The sequence below is a fragment of the Myiozetetes cayanensis genome, unplaced genomic scaffold (assembly GCF_022539395.1).
Source record: "Myiozetetes cayanensis isolate MyiCay16 unplaced genomic scaffold, myiCay2020 scf5-8, whole genome shotgun sequence".
Taxonomy (NCBI): Eukaryota; Metazoa; Chordata; class Aves; order Passeriformes; family Tyrannidae; genus Myiozetetes; species Myiozetetes cayanensis.
In genome coordinates this window covers 43,705,930-43,719,833 of record NW_026087742.1, presented here as the reverse complement: position 1 = coordinate 43,719,833, position 13,904 = coordinate 43,705,930, and the positions used below count along the sequence as shown (strand labels likewise).

At 41.5% G+C, this 13,904-nt stretch overlaps 1 protein-coding gene across 2 annotated transcripts in view; it reads left to right on the top strand.

The window, feature by feature from the left end:
* Positions 1-13,674, top strand: part of LATS2 (large tumor suppressor kinase 2) — a 48,942-nt gene extending 35,268 nt beyond the window's left edge. For both annotated transcript variants that reach the window (XM_050333070.1, XM_050333071.1), the window contains exons 3-8: positions 360-492; positions 3,830-5,367; positions 7,636-8,218; positions 8,848-9,030; positions 10,229-10,335; positions 11,084-13,674. In XM_050333070.1, the coding sequence (XP_050189027.1) occupies positions 360-492; positions 3,830-5,367; positions 7,636-8,218; positions 8,848-9,030; positions 10,229-10,335; positions 11,084-11,578 (3,039 nt within the window). In that variant the 3' untranslated portion in view covers positions 11,579-13,674. The remainder of the gene's footprint in view (positions 1-359; positions 493-3,829; positions 5,368-7,635; positions 8,219-8,847; positions 9,031-10,228; positions 10,336-11,083) is intronic.
* Positions 13,675-13,904: the final 230 nt, after the last annotated feature.

Genomic DNA, 13,904 nt, shown 5'->3' with positions numbered 1-13,904 from the left:
ATGCTCTCAAATACCAAAAGCTAAATATTTCATTTCATTTCATCCAGGGTCTAACTATGCTGCTTTTACCAGACCTGATTCAAAAATTATTTTAAGGAATCTTCAAGTACACATTTCGATTTGATGCTTCTTTAATTGCCAGACTCTGGGAAGGTTGTGTGTTTTGTTACTTTCTTCTTCTAATTTTTGAGTTGTGTAAGACATGCAGATGTTTTCAAAATATGAGTCCGTTTAGTTTCAGGCAGCTGTGATCTGATTTTTAAAATGTTTCTGTAAATGTACAAACACTGCTTACTGTCCTGCAGTACAGTGCTTGGGTTTTGTCTCAGTGGGATTCAATTCTTGTTTGCTTTATGCAGGAGATGGCTGTCCGAGCACTGAAGCAGACGGGCAGCAGAAGTATTGAAGCAGCTCTGGAATATATCAGTAAGATGAGCTACTTGGATCCTAGAAACGAACAGATAGTACGTGTAATTAAGCAAACCTCACCTGGTAAGCATGAACTTTTTTTTTTTAAATCTGTGTTCTTCTTGCTTGCAATAAGCTAGTTTTTAAAGTAGGGCTGTTGCTGGGGAGAAGTAGTGGATTGACAGTATTGCATAGGAGTCTTGCAGGAGACAGTGAAGTGTATATGGCCCTGCAAGGTGAGCTGGTCAGCTCACCTGCCTTGAAAATGTTGTCTACATACATATTCATAGTCCACCTTCTCAAGCAGAAATCTGTTTATCCTTTGGGGCAAGTCAGCTCAGTCGACTCCAGTTTACTTCGAGGTAAAAGCGTATGCTTGTAGGTAATTGCTGTGGAGTTGTGAAATAGCTCACTTCCCAGGAATTCTGTTCATGTTAACATCCTTTTAAGTACACTGCAAAAACAGTGAGGGCCAAGATGGCAGAAACTTTTCCGCTCATCCCTGCTGTTTTATGCTGGTTTGTGTAAATTAGCAAATTGGAGCATTTGGGCCCTGCATATGCCTCAACAGCAAACATCAGACCATAGCTGACAAAAGGCCTTGCATGAGTTGTTTTCATTCAGATATTAGCACTTAAGAGCCCTGCAGAATGCCTTTGATCTGGTTTGGATAGTTTGTTACTTCTTTCAGTTTCAAAAATTGGCCAAGCAGACAGGCACCCATCCTCTGCCTCTTGGTCAAATTGAAGACCTGTGTTGGGAAAGGTGTTCAGTTTGGTGTAGCTGATTGAGAGGCATGTCCATAGATGAGGAAAGCTGAGGAAGAGAAATCCCATTCAGTTTACAAAGAGAAATCCCTGGATGGGACGGGGATCTTCATTAAAGAGGGTGGCCACATACAGGGAAGAATCTCATTTTTCAGGTGGTCACGCTCAGAAATGAAGCTTCAGGTGTGGTGGAAAAGGGTGACAGTTCTGGCTGTGTAAGACGCAGATCAGCTGCCCCTTCTATCAGTCTTAGACTTCCTGTTTTATTATTTGGGGTAATTCTGGAAACCTCTAGGAAAACATTTCTGAGAGTGTTGCCCTGCAGAATGCCTACAAGACAGACTAAGTAGTACTGGCCAATTTGTTATTTGGAGAGCTCTGTCCTAATACATGCTCAAATCTGACCTCAGCTGGGCCTTAAACAAAATTCCAAATAACTTTGACGGAGTTACTAAACTGTATTTTGCTTTATATTATAAAGGCTTTATTCCTTAAACTGAAAGAAGACACCCAGTCCTAAAGAGCATACATTTCCCATGAAAGGGTGGAAAACCTTTCTAGGCTAACATTTTAATTGCTCAGTTTGTCTTTCATTTGCATCTAGTTTTGCTTTCTTAACATTCCAATGCATGCAGCTGTTTTCAATATTTAAGCTTTCCAGATGAAGATACACCTTTGCTTTTAGGATACACAGAATACAAAACTTAAATATCATGCAACTGATGTTTACCTGCCTAAAGTGCCACAAAATCATACTGGTGTGTTTGATATGGTATTGTTTGTGCCAGGATAGCATGTCTCCTCTAGTTCTTAGGAAGCATGTGATGCTACTGAGCAATTTTTCATTTGCAGTTTCAGAATTTAAATCTTCTAGTTTTGAATTCCATGTACTCGTGTATGGAAATAGACCATTCCTATCCATGTTGGATAGGAATATGAGGGGAAAAAAAAAATAATCTGCAGCTACCATGTTTGGTATCTTTACAAATCCAAATGCACTGTCAGACCAGGACAGACTTACTGGTATACAAATCTAGGAGGTGGACATCATATCTCTCTTGACATCAAGATTCTTTGCACAGCTGAATTATTTGTCCCAAAGAAGGACAATTATTGCTGCTACGTTCCTCCCTGGCCTCTGACAGGGGAAAGCAAAGTCAGTTTGCCTCTGAGGCTCAGCATGAATCCTACAGACAGAGATGACAAATGGGTCTTATGGCTGCCTCCCACTTCCAGGCCAGAGCACGCATTTCTTAGGATGCCACGGCCTCATCAGTGCCTCTCACTGTGTCCCAGCAGATGAGCTGTCAGGGGCTGTTGTTCTAAGTACCGCCTCGGTAAGCTTGGCCTTGTGTTACCGCAGGAGAAAGAGCTGCCGATTGTAGATTTCGCTTTAAAGAACGCTGATAATTTGTCCAACCTGATTCCATTTCAGAACATTGCACTGTGTATGAAGGTGTCATTTAGCATGGGGGCAGCCTCTCCAGAGTGCAGAGAGGGGGCATAAACCTGTCTTAATAACGTGCACATTGTTGTGTGTCTGTATGCGGCAGGGCATGTGCGTCAAGGTGAAGAGTCCAGCAGCTGTGCTCAGGGGTGCTACATCTGGCCCAGCTGGACACACTGTAGTGCAAAAAGCTTGCAGTCCAGTGTTCAAGCCTGTTAGTTCAGCATGACTATTCTTATGGGCCTTGCGAAGTCGAGATTTTAAAAGGAAATTGTTTGGGCATAGAAGGGCCAAATCCTGTGATTTGTGAAAGCTAAAGTACCAGAAGGGGAACAAAAAAAATAACAACAGCACAGTGTCTTCCCTTGTCTTTTTAGCGTAGCCAATGCTTTGTACACCTGCAATTTGTCCTCAGATCAAAGAACTGATGAAAAGTGCCATTAACACTTCCATTGTAGGCATGCTGCTATCTTGTCTCTGCACATTCTTTGAGCTAAGATTAATATGTTGACACCCTGAAAGATTTTCCTTCCAAACAGATGGAACATAAGTAATATGAGGAGATATTTTGTGTCCAACACGTTGGAAACGATACAGGACAAACTCTATGATGCCTTTGTTTAAGTGAAGGAGAGGGAAAGAAGGATTTTTGAGGAGAAGGATGGAACAGAGAGATGTAAACAGATGCCCCGTTTGGGCTCACTGTATGGAAGATGTGGACTGTGTGATGACCTAGTAGCTTATAGCAATGTTGACTTTAAGTTGTACTGACAGTCCTTCTGGGAGCTTTTGTCCTCCCGTGGGTGCTGTACTTAACCCCCTGCTCTGTAGCTTCCTCCTGTCTGCGAGTAATAAGTGGTAGTACTGGTCCAGCTTTAAAACCCAGGCTGTAGTGTAATCTGATGAGTTCATAGTTAGTGAATTTGTGCTTCTATTTTCATGATTTGATAGGACTCCCTGATGATTCCTGGCATGAGCAGTGTTGTGGGCCATTAGCTCGTTATCAGTAGGAATACTTGGCACCTATAACTTTAAATGTTCAGAGTAGTTAATTTAGATTTTAAAAGGTGTTTTTATAACACATAGTCCCTATGCAGTGTGCGTTGTGTGTGTATGTCTGTACGTATAGATGGATGAGTAATACAATACAAAGTAATTGATTCACCTGAATTGTTTCCTAACATTCTTCTGTGTTCTTTTTATAAAGGAAAGGGTATTGTGCCAAATAACGTAAACCGCAGGCCAAGCTTTGAAGGATCCAACGAATCTTTTCCGTCCTACCATCAGATCAGTAATGCAGCCTATGAAGGGACAGGCTTTGGAGCAGAAGGTGCAAATATGCTTACTGAAGTTCCAAGGCCATACATGGACTATTTAATCTCTGCTTCGCAGTCTTCAGCTATGAATGCTCCTGTACAGCGACCCTCTGGAGTAGGCACTCACAGCACACCAACCAGCCATCAGCAGAAAGCATACCCTGCAAATATTGAGTCTTCTGTGATTAATTATCCAGTGGCTAATCACAGCAGTCAGGCCTTGCAGCTGCAGGCGTCCCATGGCTCCAACAGCCAACATTACAGTAGGCAGCACATGATGGTGCAGGGGGAGCCCATGGGGTATGGTGTTCAGCGGAGTCCATCCTTCCAAAACAAGATGCAGCAGGAGGGAGGATATGCCAATCTCCCAAATAAAGGGGCAGTTGTTCAGAATAATACTGGTCATGCATTTCAGCAGGCACCGGCAAGCCTGTATATATCACATTCTCATCACAAACAGACAAGTCCTTCTTCTCATCAAATGCATGTGATACCCAGAGGTCCAGCCTTTGCTAACGATTTTTCAGACAGTCCACCACAGAATCTATTAACTCCATCTAGAAATAGCCTAAACATGGACCTATACGACATGAGTAATCCTCAAGTTCAGCAGTGGCAGGCAGCAACACCGTCACGCCGAGATTCCTTACAAAATCCAGGAATAGAAACATCTCCACGGCAACACGTGTCCTTCAGACCTGATGCCACAGTGCCGAGCAGAACGAACTCCTTTAACAACCACCAGCAGCAGCCACAAGTGACAGTGTCTATAAGACAGGTTCCTCCAGGAAAACCTGATCCTTCAATTACGTCTCCAAATACGATCACAGCAGTCACATCTGCTCATATTCTTCAGCCAGTGAAGAGCATGCGAGTGATGAGACCTGAGCCTCAGACTGCAGTGGGACCTTCCCATCCCGGCTGGTTACCCGCGCAGGCACCGGCTGTGGATGGCTTGGAGATCCTTGAGCAGCACGCGCCAGCTGTTGGGGCAGCTAATGCCTATCAACTAGATGTGGATTATGGTAACCAGGAACTGCGGTGTCCACCACCACCGTATCCCAAGCATTTGTTGCTTCCTGGTAACGCTGAGCAGTTTGATATCAACTGCTTGTGCATGGGTGTGGAGCAGACGCTCCGTGTGGTCCCCAATTCGACGTGCAATAAGGCTGAAGAGAACAGTGAGCGAAATGATAAGAGCAGCAAGAACACTAAAGCTGAAAAGCCAAGCAAGGACAAAAAGCAGATTCAGACGTCTCCGGTGCCTGTGCGAAAAAATGGCAAAGATGAGGAGAAGCGAGAATCCCGAATAAAGAGCTACTCGCCTTTTGCCTTCAAGTTCTACATGGAGCAACATGTAGAAAATGTCATAAAGACCTACCAGCAGAAAATTAACAGAAGATTGCAATTGGAGCAAGAAATGGCAAAAGTAATTCTCCTTGTTTTGTTGTAAGAAAAACTAGTGTGTCAAATTGATTATTACTATTTTTAATCTGTCAAAAAAAATTAAGAGGCAGTCTCCAGTGGAAGCAGTAGGTATCAGACACCTCCCTATACCAGACTGTACTCATTTAGAAGTGTGGATACAGATAGGGAAGACTGTTTGAAAACCTGAGATGTGCAATGATATATCTTCATATAAGAAAAGTAAAATGAAGGAAAACCCCCATGGTAGGAAAGTAGCTGATAGTGCTGCTTAAAACAAAGCTGCCAAGTTTTGATGGTTGCTCTGGCAGTTTTGGTTTTAATTTTTAAATGTGAAAGAGGAAGAGTTTGTTTTTTTTTTTTTTACCCAGGCATGACTAGAATATGACTAGTCTACTTTTGCATTTAAGGATAAGCTCTAAGGAAAGCTATTATTAACACATAGTGGATAATAATTAACTACCCAATCTTCCCTAGCACAGTCAGTTTCCAGAGTCAATTCATTTGATGCTCACATTGCTCCAGAAAACTCAGTGGTTTGTTTGTTGAGGTTAAAATTAAAAGAAGACGTTTCTGAAATCCCTTGAAAGGTCAGCATTTTAGTGACAGTTAATAGTTTGTCCTGACTGCAAGTACAGACTGTGTTGTGTTGCACAGATTTAGTGAGTATTTTCGTGAAACTGAGATAGGGAATGATCTCTGGAGAAGCAAAACAGCAGCTAATTGCGTTAGTTCTTATGACTCTTCAGCTTTTCTCATTCAGAGATAATTTAGCTATAAACAAAACAACTCCTTCCCCTAGCAACCTCCTTACTGACTAAAAATATACACACAGGAGATTTTGGTTATCTGAATATTGCATTATTGTAGAATTAACCAAGAACAAAACACGCTAATTATTTTACCTTAAAAAATAAACACTTCCTTTATTATGGATTGATGGTCTTACCTTTCATTTTAAAAATATTCCTGGTTTTGATTTGGCTGTTCCTTTCAGCTTGAAAATTCATCCTACCTGTTCTGCAAGTTTCTGCAGACTTCCTCCATCCTTTATTCATACAGATTTAATTTTTATACTGTGGGGATCTCATTGCACAGTCTGGCTGCCCACACTTATCTTTAGATACCTAGACTACAGATGTGAAATTAAATCAACCTAAGCAGCAGCCCTGTGGGTGTATGCTTGGGTTTCTAGCCTGCTTATCAGTCAGCTTCAACTTCCTCTCCCTTCCCCAGTGCCCCTTCTCACCAGGCACGAATCTTTCTCTCAAAAGTGATTCAGTTGATGCCAGTTACTTCAGGATTTTGGAACCGGCGTATGCAGAAAGAAAGGGGCACATGGCAGTGGATGAGTTGTCAGAGGATCCTGGGGATCAGCCCAGGAGCTTCTGCTGGTGGAGGCCACCAGTGGCTCTCAGGAGAGGGACAGGGTGGGACAACCAAAGTTTCAGTGTACAGGCTCTGTCTTGAAGGGTGGGGAAAGGCTCCCTGGGGACAGGAGGTGGACAAGTCAGCTTTTTTACAAGTTAGATACAGAGGGAAAATAATACATTTAGGGGGAAAATATGACCAGGGTCTGGGCTGCAGTGGCTAAGCAGAGGCCAGACCTGAGGATTATATGCACATATTCTGGAGAGGAGGAGAAGTTTAGAGAACAGATGCTCAAGAGATCTACAAACTTGAGAGTGGAGGCTGTATATGGCAGAGGAAAACAGTTTATAAAGAAAGTTCCACGGTGCTTGGGAATGTGTAGGTCAAAAACAGGTTCTTAATTTCAACACAAAAACCAACAGGCAAATGGCACCCAAGGTAGGAACTGTTAATATGAGTTGCCCTGGAAAACCATTCATGAACAAAGTGAACTGCTGTATCTAGGTTTAAGTTTTAGTTTAAATTAAGCTGTACTGCAGTGTGCATACCTTTCATGGAATGCAGTGGGAAAGTGCACATTTGAAAGGTGTAAACCAAATCCCATGGTCAGGTTTGTTGTGTTATATTCCCCTCTCTGACAACATTGCCCCATGCCTTTTTCTTCAGCCAAATGAGACAGGCAGACCAATCTCAGATATGGCAAATTCAGGTAACAAGTTAGAGTACAGTGAATTTGCCAGTTTTTCAGAAATACTCACAAGAGAGTGCGTCTCTCACGAATGCATCTTTTCTGGTTCTTGGTTAATTTTTCTGAGAAATGTATTTTGGGAATGCTGATTTATTGTTCTCTTGCTATGGATATAACAGTGCTTGCTCTTGTGGTTTCCTTTCCTTTCTAAAGGCTGGCCTTTGTGAAGCAGAACAGGAACAAATGAGGAAAATTCTCTACCAGAAGGAGTCCAACTACAACAGACTTAAAAGGGCCAAAATGGACAAATCTATGTTTGTGAAAATCAAGACTCTGGGTATTGGTGCGTTTGGAGAAGTATGCCTGGCCTGCAAAGTGGACACCCATGCCCTGTATGCCATGAAGACTCTGCGAAAGAAAGACGTGCTAAACCGGAATCAGGTGGCTCACGTCAAAGCGGAGAGGGACATACTTGCTGAGGCAGACAATGAGTGGGTGGTTAAACTCTACTATTCCTTCCAAGATAAAGACAACTTGTACTTTGTGATGGACTACATCCCTGGTGGGGATATGATGAGTCTACTGATTCGGATGGAGGTCTTCCCAGAGCGTTTGGCTAGATTTTATATTGCAGAGCTCACTTTGGCTATAGAGAGTGTGCACAAAATGGGATTTATTCATCGAGACATAAAGCCCGACAACATTCTGATAGACCTTGATGGGCATATCAAACTGACTGACTTTGGACTGTGCACTGGATTCAGGTGGACTCACAATTCAAAATACTATCAGAAAGGTAATGTTTTTAGACTTTATTTGGGATGGTATTACATTATTTATTTTGAAACAAGCACCTACCTCTTGGCAGAAATGCCAGCTGAGGAAACTGAGGTGGTGTGAACCTGGACAAACAGTCAGTGGCAATATTACATGTCTGTCTCTCTCTGATTCATGCAATTAGTTTGTTTCCAGTCCTTTTGTTTCCAGTATTGTTCAAAACCCTGTCAGTAATATGGCTGTTCACTGTAGCAGCAGCAATTTTTCAGTTTATTCTTTTGGTGGTGAAGTGATTTAGTTACAGATTTTAAGTAGTCCACGCATGTCCTGTGTGCGCTGTTGAGGAGTATTGGTGTCTGTTGGCAAAAAGGTCACAAACAATTCATATAGCTAACCTAAATATACTCCATTGTTCTGTATCCCCCATATGGAAGCATACTTCCTTGTGCGGAGACAAAGACATGTTGTTGGACATTGTGTATGGAAAACCCATTGTGAAGGGGAAGGCAGAAGGAAATGCCTTGGGTTTAACGTTTAAATGCTGTTCTTTAGCGAGAGTAGAAGATGGCACTAGATGTAGGTAAATACTTTCCTCTTTGTGTGCATGTTTTGTGACCATGAATGTAAACTCTCTCTTGCGTTTGAAAGGGAGCCATATCAGACAAGACAGCATGGAGCCCAGTGATCTTTGGGATGATGTGTCCAATTGTAGATGTGGAGATAGGCTGAAGACACTGGAACAAAGAGCTAAGAAGCAGCATCAGAGATGTCTAGCCCACTCATTAGTTGGAACCCCTAATTACATCGCTCCTGAAGTCCTGCTTCGTAAAGGTAGACAAACCTTTATTTTTTTTCTGTTTAAGTGAACGCTGATGCTTTGAAGTACTTTTTTTTTTTTTTCCCTTAAATAAGATTGCTGCTTTGGAAGGTTGTCAATCTGAAGGCCACAAACACTTAGATTAAGGAGAACTCTCCATGCTCCAGTGTTTAGCGTCATCTTGCTGACAGTGGCGGTGCTCATGCTTCGTGTGTGTTCGTATATCCACACTCTGAGGCCTTTGAGTGAGACTGCTAATAGATGTGTTGGATCATGTTAGCAGTGGTATTTTTCAAGTGTATAGCAGATTATCTGTATTCATGGAGTACAACTGACTGCTCTCAAGTTTACACGGCCCAGTGAGTAGCCAGCTGATGGGTCTGCATCACTGATTTAGATGGACCACTTAAATATGAATGATGCAAGCTTGTGGGAACATGTCCTCCAGATTCCCAGCCAGAACCTGGGGAACCCAACAAAAAGTTTTCCACAATTTACACTGGAGATCCTGCATTTAAAATCTTGGGTTGAGGAATTTAGACAGTATTTTGTGACTATCTATGCAGAACCGATTGGTCACTGTAGTAAGGAGATTTAGTTGTTCAAAGTTGTCTGCAAGCTAAATCCTAAGCGTAATCTTTCTCTACTTGAGAGATTTCACACTGGACCCTTCATCATCTGATGACACAATCCTCCATTGAAATCAGTGTTTAAATCCTCCATTCCCTTTTGGAGATCTCAAACATAAACCTTATTTGTCTTGTTCTAGCAGTTAAGTGATTGAAGTTGTTCCTTTGCTTGGAACTTGCTCAGAAAGTCATCTGTGGATCTCTTCTGTCTCTAGAGCCAGGCTGTGTCTTTCAGCAGCTTTTCAGACTTGTGGTATCACCTCCACTGAACCCTATGGATCTTTTGAGATCCAGTTTGTGCTATGTAGGTGTGGGACAGGGCACAAAAAAACGTCCTTCATTCTTTCTAATTATATGGTTTCACAACTCAGTTTGTGTTGAGAACTAAATTTATTCAGAAAGGTTCACAGACAACAAGATTAGATCTTTACTGGCAGCAGAAAATTTGGGTCATCAAGCAGAAGTCACAAATACGAAGTCTGAGAAAAGGCAAAAATCTGTGCTGTTTTAATACTTCATTGCAAGTAGCTCTATACACATTCTCCTTGGCTTGGGGAGGTCAACTTTTTGGCTTGCCTTTCAGGATACACTCAGCTCTGTGACTGGTGGAGTGTTGGTGTGATCCTCTTTGAGATGCTGGTGGGACAACCTCCTTTTCTGGCTCCTACACCCACAGAAACCCAACTGAAGGTAAGCTGAAGCAAAGTCCTAATCTCTGGTAGCAAAATTTTAACCTTTTCCCTTCCCTTCTCCTCCATGCACAGACCTATTCCCCTTTGTTTCACTAGAGAAAGGAGTAATTTTAAAAGCCTGACTTTAAATAGTTCCGTGCAAGCACATATCCTTTCCCAATCAGTGAAGACACTGAATATCAGACCAGAACTGACTCTTCCAACTGCATAGATAGGTATTGCTTTTATGAGTCTTCTCAGCAGAATTCTGATTTCTTAAGCATGAGTTCATCCATTTAAATTCCTTAAAGGACCTGTACATAAGCTGATATGCCAATGAGAATTGCAGTTGGCAACGTGTTTCAAAGTGGAGCAGTGGGTGGTTCTTTATTATAAAGGATCTGTCTTGTGACCACTTTTCCTAGTTTACATTTTAGAGACAAAGCGAAGTCATTCCTTGAAGTAATTCCACAAAATCATGTGTAAACTGAGTATGTTCTCAAATCTGACTATGGGAGCATTCAGGAAGGAATCTGCCTTTCTAAAAAAATATGCAATTACTTTTGTCTGCTAGCCAACAGTGTTTTTTGATCCATTAAAATAATTATTAACAGGCAATGCAGTCTAATAACTGAGTTCTTGGACCTCTGAAATATGCAGACCATGAGTTGACTCATTATGTGTGTACTTCTGCACAGTTGGTGTTGGCCATTGCAAGGGTTCTGTTTACAGGATTACAAGTTGCTTAATACCTTTCTTACCTGCAGGTGATAAATTGGGAAAGCACACTGCACATTCCCTCACAGATCAAGCTAAGCCCTGAGGCAACTGATCTCATCACAAAGCTCTGCTGTGCTGCTGAAGACAGGCTTGGAAGAAATGGAGCAGATGATATTAAAGCCCATTCTTTCTTTCACTCAATGGACTTCTCTACCGATATCCGTAGGCAGCCAGCTCCCTATGTTCCAAAAATCAGCCATCCAATGGACACTTCAAATTTTGATCCAGTTGAAGAAGAAAGTCCTTGGAACGATGCTAGCGGTGACAGCACCAGGACATGGGATCCACTGGCCTCTTCCAACAGCAAACACACAGAACATGCTTTTTACGAGTTTACTTTCCGAAGATTCTTTGATGACAACGGGTATCCGTTCAGGTATCCCAAACCTTCTGGAATGGAAGTTGGCCAGTCTGAGAAATCTGATGTAGAAGACAAAGGTGTGGTGGATCAGACTGGAGCTTGTCAGCCTGTATATGTGTAAATTATTGTATAGATTACTGCAGATGAGACTAATCTCAAATCCAATAGGGCCTTTAGCTGATCCTTTAGGAGCTGATCCTGCAGCAGTTGTTCAGGTGTACCTTCAGCTGAGGCTGGAGGCATCTTGGGGAGTCAGACGCTTGCAGGGCCAGGTCCTAAAAATGGCAATCTTGAAAGTTCAGGTCAGTTCTACTGTAAATAACTTTGTTGATAATAACACTTGAAATCCTGGTCTTCAACGAAATCTGCAAGGCCAGCAGTCTATAATTTCTAGGCCTATTTTTATTTGAGGTCAGCATCCCCCTACTCAGATTAACATTTACAGACTTCTGCAACTGTCAGCGTTATTTTTTAAATGAGTAAAGAGCACTTATATTTTGTTTATAGCAGGGTTTTTTTTCCTACTAAATTATAGGGATTAACTTTGACAAATCATGCTGCTGTTCTTCTTTTCTACATTTTTATTTTATCCATAGCACTTATTTCACATTTAGGAAGATGCATAAAGTTGAAGAACATATGATGAAAGGTCTCTGTGCAATAATGTAAGAAAGAAAGAAAAAAAAAGAAGAAAAATTAAAAAAAGAAAACTGCTCTCTAATTTTCTAAATTTACTGATGCCATTGTATTCGCACCATGATTTTATTGTATGTATTTTCCACATTTCAAAATTGTGACATAACCTTAAAGCTGCTTTATTTTCTTCTGCTTATTGGAGTGTAATAGAAAGTGTGAGCAAGTGACAATTTGGGTGTGATTTCATTGTCTAGTGTGTGAAGAATGTTGCATGAGCAGTGTTTTTCTATTTGAAATGGCCTTTTCTTGCCATTCACAGGCAGGTCCTGTGGATCCGTTTTTCGGAGGGTCTAATATTAGACCTTTTTAAACCGCGTGTTGATTATGTATTGTGTGGATGGTTTCCTCTTATGATTGTATCCAATATTAATTTTGTAAAACAGATTTGCAGAGGTTGTACCTGAATAGTGATCTTGTGGTCTGATGCGATAGATCGTTTTAGTAAGCTCGTGTCATCGGCACGCGCCTTTCCCCACCAAGGATCAGCAGCGAGGCCGCGACAACGAAGCCGGTTTGTGGCAGCAGCCTGGATGGGGCTGGTCCGGGCAGGCGGTCGTGGCTCAGCTCCGGCAGCAGCGCTGCAGATGCACACCAGGATGTCTGACGCTGTGCTCCCACAGCGCGTCCAGATCCCAAGGGCCACGCGGGGTGTGTGCGGCTCCACGGACATCTGCGGAACCTGGAGGTATGTGGCTTTTCCAGGCATCGCGTCCCTACGTGTAACTGGCTGCGTATCCGTTAAGGACCCTAGTGTTTTAGGCACTGACATCTGAAAATGTTGGCATTGTTGATAGGTCGTTCTGTCCTGTTGTCCAGAGGTTAAAATGTTGCTGTGATGGAGCACAATAGGCCTTCATTTCTGTCAAATTATAGGCATACTTTGAAATATCAGTTCTTAACTATGTTAAAATATTCATTTTTCTTGTATGTATAAGTGAGAATTATTCAAAGTGATATCAGAATACTAAAGATAATTAAGCCATACATATTTGCATATATATTATATATAACTAAATAAGTAAACACACACAAAAATCCTTAATTCAGATTAGTGTAACAGTCCTATTTAAAGTGATTGACCTAATAACATTTGGGGAAAACACTCCTTTAATGTGTTTTTGCTTTATTTTATTTTTAAATCTGGAGCTTCATTATTTTTTCCGTATATTATTCCACATATTATTCCTTAATGTTTTAGCATATCCTATCCTATCCATTGTTTAGATATCTAAGCAACAACATATGAATTCATCAGCCTGAACTAAACAAAAATGATTGTGTATTTGTTTACATTTGTATGAAAGGAATGTTCTGAGGTATGCAGTGCTTGTGTTGTGACAGTTCATGTAAGATTCAGTATTACTGCTTTTTTATATAGTAATGCCATTTTTTGTTATTTACATCTATCTGACATTTCTTTCATGTGGTAGGTTCTTTCTCAGGAACTCAATTTAACTGTTATTTATTGATATATCATTGCCTTTGAAAGCTTCTACTGGCACAATTTATTAAAAATCTGGATCAAAATCTAAAATGTGTTACGTGTTCTTGAAACAGATAACTTCTGCTGCCTCTTTCAAGGCAGAAGTTTTAATGGGTTTGTTTTTGTAATGTTAGCGATGGGTTTGAGCTACAAACATGAGATCTGAATCTCATCTCTTGTGCGGCATTTGATGTGGAATCTCTGAGTTCCTTCAGACAGTTTCGTCTGTCCTCATGGCCCTTAAGAATAAGGAGCAGGATTACAGAAA